The sequence below is a fragment of the Amblyomma mixtum genome, chromosome 1 (genome assembly GCF_055824585.1).
Source record: "Amblyomma mixtum isolate Tamu chromosome 1, ASM5582458v1, whole genome shotgun sequence".
Classification (NCBI taxonomy): Eukaryota; Metazoa; Arthropoda; class Arachnida; order Ixodida; family Ixodidae; genus Amblyomma; species Amblyomma mixtum.
The window spans coordinates 313,682,250-313,688,249 of NC_143012.1; the positions used below are offsets into that span (position 1 = coordinate 313,682,250).

At 44.0% G+C, this 6,000-nt stretch overlaps 1 protein-coding gene across 5 annotated transcripts in view; it reads left to right on the top strand.

The window, feature by feature from the left end:
• The window catches only part of Graf (GTPase regulator associated with FAK), a 66,004-nt gene extending 61,818 nt beyond the window's left edge, over positions 1-4,186 (top strand). For all 5 annotated transcript variants that reach the window (XM_089566988.1, XM_089566991.1, XM_089566990.1 and 2 more), the window contains 3 exons: positions 1,061-1,105; positions 1,805-1,884; positions 2,739-4,186. In XM_089566988.1, the coding sequence (XP_089423114.1) occupies positions 1,061-1,105; positions 1,805-1,884; positions 2,739-2,830 (217 nt within the window). In that variant the 3' untranslated portion in view covers positions 2,831-4,186. The remainder of the gene's footprint in view (positions 1-1,060; positions 1,106-1,804; positions 1,885-2,738) is intronic.
• The last annotated feature ends 1,814 nt before the right edge of the window (positions 4,187-6,000 follow it).

The following is a 6,000-nucleotide window of genomic DNA, read 5'->3' on the forward strand; positions in this document are numbered from 1 at the left end:
GCTCATGATATGTGTAAATGTTATAATTTCAGTATCTTTGTATCTACAGCATAATTATCGCATGCTCATCTTGTTTGTGAGCTTTGTGTTGTTGCCGCAGATGATCCGCCGAAGAAGAAATAAGTCCCTCACTGAGGAATAAGAGCTTGGAATGAAACACTGTTTAGTCCGACAAAGCTAATCACTGTCAAGCTACAGAAAGAGCAGCAGAAACGATTAGCTGTTAATTACGCACGAAAGGTGCACGCAGGCTCCAGTGAGCAGTACAGTGTGGTGAATGATACAGTGATCACACTGGCACTTTTCAGCGCTGCTTCAGTGAATAAGGGTCACTGAATGCAGATCTGAAGAGAGAGTTGGCATTGCTACACAAGCAATTTCAGTCGGGACCGAGTTCATTCGTGCTCGGCATCACGCCAGTTCCAAAGATGTGATTGATCAGTCTGGATTGAAAAAGCTGCCGCTGCTGACCTCGTGCTCAGGAAACGTCCAAATGCAATGCAAGCTAGCATAGCGTTTACCCATATATTAGGAACACTCGCATATTGATGCATGCGTTATTTTTGTAAATCATAAACATTTGCTCCTATTTCGCTCGGCATAATTAATGCACCACCAGAATTTTTATACATTTTAGGGGAGAAAATATGTTTCACTAGCCAGTAATTGCACTAAGCAGCTAAATTGCTTGGTTGTGTATAATTTGGAAATGAGGAAGAAGTCATGCAGTTAGAAAAGGTTTTGTTTACTTTTTCTTGCCTACAAATTTGTCTGCTAAAACTTGGACAAGTTTGGGTGCCTGCACCACTTGTCATTTAGCAGGTCAATTTGTGGGTCAGATTCCGCGTTGCATGTCCAGCATGCTCAAAACTTTAATCGGACTTTAATCAGGATCTAAGTGCTCATCTAGCAGTGGCTTGAGGAGGGAACAATATTACGAGCCCCCTACAAATTCAATGCATTTAAATATGTGGGAGATGATAAGAGCGTACCGTTCCTTCATTCAGACTGAGTTACTGCCACAGTTTATATGAAAGGAATTCATTCTTTCTTTGTCTAGGTCTAGTCAGTTGTCCACTCCAACTCATCCCAGTGTTGGCGGCAGGTAAGTTTGACCTGTTCTAAGAGTTGCTTGATTTTGTGTTGCGTGTCTCCCTTAAAGGTGCAGTGAAGAGGAATCTGAACTCTTCTTTTTGCCGCGGGAACTCAATCTGCACGTTCCGAGCATTCTTAGAAACTTCGATTTATTGCCCTGTGTGGCCGATTTCCCTAATTAAATCGAATTAACGTCCGGCTCCCGCCTTTTTTTTTTAATTCTCCCCCGTACGGTGGGCGGAGTCGAACAACGCGCGGAGTGCCTTTCACCCAGTCCCGTGGCGGCTTGCCGCTCTGCCATCGGCGGAGTAATACATAGTAGTCCGTAGAAGCAAATAGTCCGCGCGTATTTTTATATCTGCGAGCTTATTTTGCGGCTATATTATCTGTGAATGAAACTATTTATTCACGGAAACCTAAAAAACAAAATAAAGCGAAAGCAAAGCCTCCACGGAGCTGGCTGAAAGGCACTCCACGCGTTGGTCGACTCCGCCCACCGTACGGGGGAGAATTAAAAAAAAAAGGTGGGAGCCGGACGTTAATTCGATTTAATTAGGGAAATCGGCCACACAGGGCCATAAATCGAAGTTTCTAAGAATGCTCAGAACGTGTAGATCGAGTTCCCGCGGCGAAAAGACGAGTTCAGATTCCTCTTCAGTGCACCTTTAAGAATGTATGAAATTATTGTGGTGTTGTCTTGCCTCTGCAGGAAAGTGAGAACCTTGTATGCGTGCGTTGGAGAAAACAACTCCGAACTTTCATTTGAGCCCAACCAGATAATTGATAATGGTAAGCCCCTTTGCTTTTCAGCGCAATATTCGAGAACTTGACTGCCTACCCTCCTTTTCTCTTTCTTTTGAGTACTTGTTAACTCAAGCTTCAAAGGCGTTTTTCAGGGTTACCATATTCGAACGAAACTTCTACTGTATGTTCCATCCTTATTGTTTCTGTCAAATTACACAGGCATGGAATGTTTTGCTTCTGCACAAATCACTTCTAAATTTTGCCTTTTTGTGGCCTTGGATCAGCTGACTTTTACAGACAGTGTTGGGTGTGTGACATCACAACCGTTGCCTGCATGTTGGTGACCACTCCCTTGCTCTGTGAATGAAAATTGCTATGCTTGTATTCGGTCATTTCAGGCATTTCATAAACAGAGTTGTTATTCGCAGTTATAATTTGAACCATGCAAAGAACTTCCTCTGGCCACAGAGTCAAGTTTTGATCTAGGCTTGCTGCTTTTGGTGGTAAAAATTTTATTTTGAATGATTTTTTTTTTTTGTAGTGAAGAAAGTAGATTTCAAAGAATTTAATATGAATAATGGCTCAAAATGCTAATGAAATCCCCAGAATTACCTTGTTATTAATATCCTGGCTAGTGTACTGTGCTGCATGGCAAATTTTTAGAGCAAAAAAGAAAGCTTCAGGTGAAACTTGTACTACTTTAATGCATAGCAGCACATTGAGCATTACGGTGATAGTGAAGCAGAGTGTTAAACATGCAATGTTCATTAGCATGAAGCCGTGAACAGAGCTAGGTTTCTGGCAGACATTTTTAATTTCCTTTTGCCTTCTCAAATTCGATGACTCTCATAAGTAGAAAAGTTTAGTAGTGGTTAAAACTTGTACCTTTGCATTTGCAGTTCGACCGTCTCGAGAAAGGGGCTGGTTGGAAGGTTACCTGAATGGACGGTGCGGTCTTGTACCCGAGAACTACGTGGAATTCCTGCCATGAACGAGCCAGGCTGTGTTAAAACCGAGTCCATTGGTTGTGATACAAGGAGTCTGGCTCACCTGAAGGACAGTGCTTGACAGTGATTCAGCGCATCATCTTCACTCAGCTGTGGCATAGTTTTATCACCCAGGAAGAAAAGAAGTGACTTTTGCATGACCTGAAGCACAGTGATAGCAGTGCTTCCTCTTTCATATGCCAAGACACCAAGTTGCTCAGACGCTCAAAACAATAACTGGACTCCATGCTTGCTTGAGAACTTTGCCTGCACGTTGACTACAGCGGTGGCAAATGGAAGTGCGGCTTTGTGACCGTGAATTTTTGTTTTTTCTTCCTGAATGGAAGTGCACTTGTTTGCTCCATAGTTTAGCCCAAATGGCAGTGATGTAGTTTTGGAAGGGAAGTCTTTTTTATTATTATTTTTTGCTGTGCATGGTGTCCGTGTCCACTGTATGTGTACAAATGCTTGTTGTGCCAGTAGTGCTTGTTACTCTGCTTCATCTCAAAGTGTTTTTGTTTTTCTCCAGAAGAGCTCTCTGCTGCTAGCCAATTTGCAGGGGTAAGACGACGCGCATGCCGAATGTCCAGTGCAATAGGGCACACTTTGCTTTTTATGTCGTTGAAGAGTGTTTTTATCGTTGATCTAGAGTGCCCTGCATATATAGATACTCTGTGAAGTTCGTCTCGACGTCGAACATGCCAAATGATAGGTTTTACCCCCGCCGTTCCCTTCCCTCATCCTGTGTTTGTACAGCAGCTGTTCTTCTGTACATAACGCAGCACAGATTTCACCGTTTTTTAAACTGTGCACAACTTGCAAGTGTGGTTGCCAAAATCGCACTCACAGAGCCTGGTGTACATAGCGAGAGCATATCTTGTTAAAAAATTTCACGTTATAGCTGTTTATTTTGTACTCTTCTCTAAAGCATCTAGTTGACGTTCTCATTTCATATTTTCCCTAATTACTTCATGTAAGAATTAATAAGCAATATATATATATATATGCCTTGCCTATGCTTGAGTTGTTATGGAATGCCATACAAGATTTTCTTGGAACGAATTAATTCCTTGGAAGCCGATGAAGGTTGTCTGGCTTGCTGCTGATGTCTTCTAACATCATAGCTTTTTGTTGGGTTTACTTTGAATAGACTTGTGGGTTGTGTGTGTTGGCATGGTTTTATTTTTTCTTGTTTGTTCACATGCAGCACAGAATGGTTTGGATTGCATTGCAAGTTTATTGGACGAAATGTATGCTTCTTTGACCAAACATCGAACCACTCACTGTCATGACCAAGTTGATTGATGTCACGGTTGTGCAAAAATGTGAAATAAATTATTGCCGTGAGTGTTTTTCTAGAAGCATTGTTACTTTTTGTTTACTGCAATTTAAGCACTTTGAAGTGCCTATGGTTCCATTTTCAAGACCTATATATTCATGCCAGCCAAAGAACTGTTCAGGCTAGCTTTTTTCTCTAAAGAGCTAGATTTAAAGCCTGTGTGTTAATTCTTTAACATCACACAATTTCATTTATGTGTGGCTTCTAAGAGGCATGATTTAGAGCACTGCGCAAGCTAGAGCCTTTCCACAGAGCTTCTTCAAAGGTTATCTTGCTTGGAAAGCAATCTTAGACGGCCGCCGCGGTGGCTCAGTGGCTATGGTGCTCGGCTGCTGTCCCGAAAGACGCGGGTTCGATCCCGGCCGCGGCGGTTGAATTTCTTTGGAGGAGAAATTCGAGGCCCGTGTACTGTGCGATGTCAGTGCACGTTAAAGAACCCCGGGTGGTCGAAATTTCCGGAGCCCTTCACTACGGCGTCTCTCATAGCCTTAGTCGCTTTGGGACGTTAAACCCCATAAACCAACCAACCAATCTTAGACGTGATTAAGAAGCGTGAACGTTTGGGCAATTTGCTCAGACATGCTGCAGTGACAGCTGGTGCAACGGGAAACGGCACATAGCAGAAGACTGTGCTTGTCTGTACGTGTCATCTCTCGCTGCACCAGTTGCTGCTGAAGCAATTTTAGATAAGCTCAGGTCTGAGTTCAGGGAGTGTCTGGAACTGGTTCTGAGCCTTGGCTTGTAAAGGTGAATGAACATGTTTGAACTGCAGCATAAGGAAAGCAAGACTGAGCTTAACACAGGGGTGGCTTTATCAGCAGCTCTTAGAGGGAGTGAGATGGAGGCAGTGGGGGGCCTCCTTGGTACAAGGCATTTCTTGATATTTCTTTGTCAAAAAAAAATGGGGGCCCCCCAACCTATATCCTTAAATCTGCCCAAGGCCTGACTTTGCAGAAAGGCTCTAGGAATCTGTAGAAATGTGATAAGATGTGTCTGAGAGTGTGTAAGATGCTGCGGTTGTGTTCAGCTAAGCATAGCCTGTCTCTGGAAGGGGAGTGGTCCAGCTCCGCCTTATGTGAATGGTGCTTGAAGGAAGCAGTCTCAAAAATGGGCGAATGCAAATTACTGTGCAGATGTCCTGAACGTGGGTTGCTCGCCTTAGATCCAGCTGTTTATCAAGCCGCCGCGGTGGCTCAGCGGTTATGGTGCTCGGCTGCTGACCCGAAAGACGCGGGTTCGATCCCGGCCGCGGCGGCTGGAATTTCTTTGGAGGAGAAATTCTAGAGGCCCGTGTACTGTGCGATGTCAGTGCACGTTAAAGAACCCCGGGTGGTCGAAATTTCCGGAGCCCTTCACTACGGCGTCTCTCATAGCCTCAGTCGCTTTGGGACGTTAAACCCCATAAACCAAACCAAACCAGCTGTTTATCTGAAGAGCTTTCAGGAGTTAACGCTGACCTGTGCACTGCCCACTTGTCGCCCGTTAGGGCTGCCTCTGCGGAGTTGCACTGAACCAAGAAAGACTGACAATGTTTTCTCTCCCTTCTGAAAGGATAGTCATCGCCCTAGATAGTAGAATACATGGATTCACCATGTGGTATTCGCGTACTGCGGCTAAATAATTTAGAAAATAATTTTTTCTCCCATGCTGCTTCGGTTTCATCAACCAGATGAAGGTTGTGACGTGTAGTTGAACATTAGGTGACGTGAGGCACGGAAAAACTGTAATACAAACAGTGATTAGTTGTTTTGACTCATTATAGCACTTAAATCAGTCTGCTTCAAGATCTAGAATTGCCGCCGCGGTGGCTCAGCGGTTATGGTGCTCGGCTGCTGA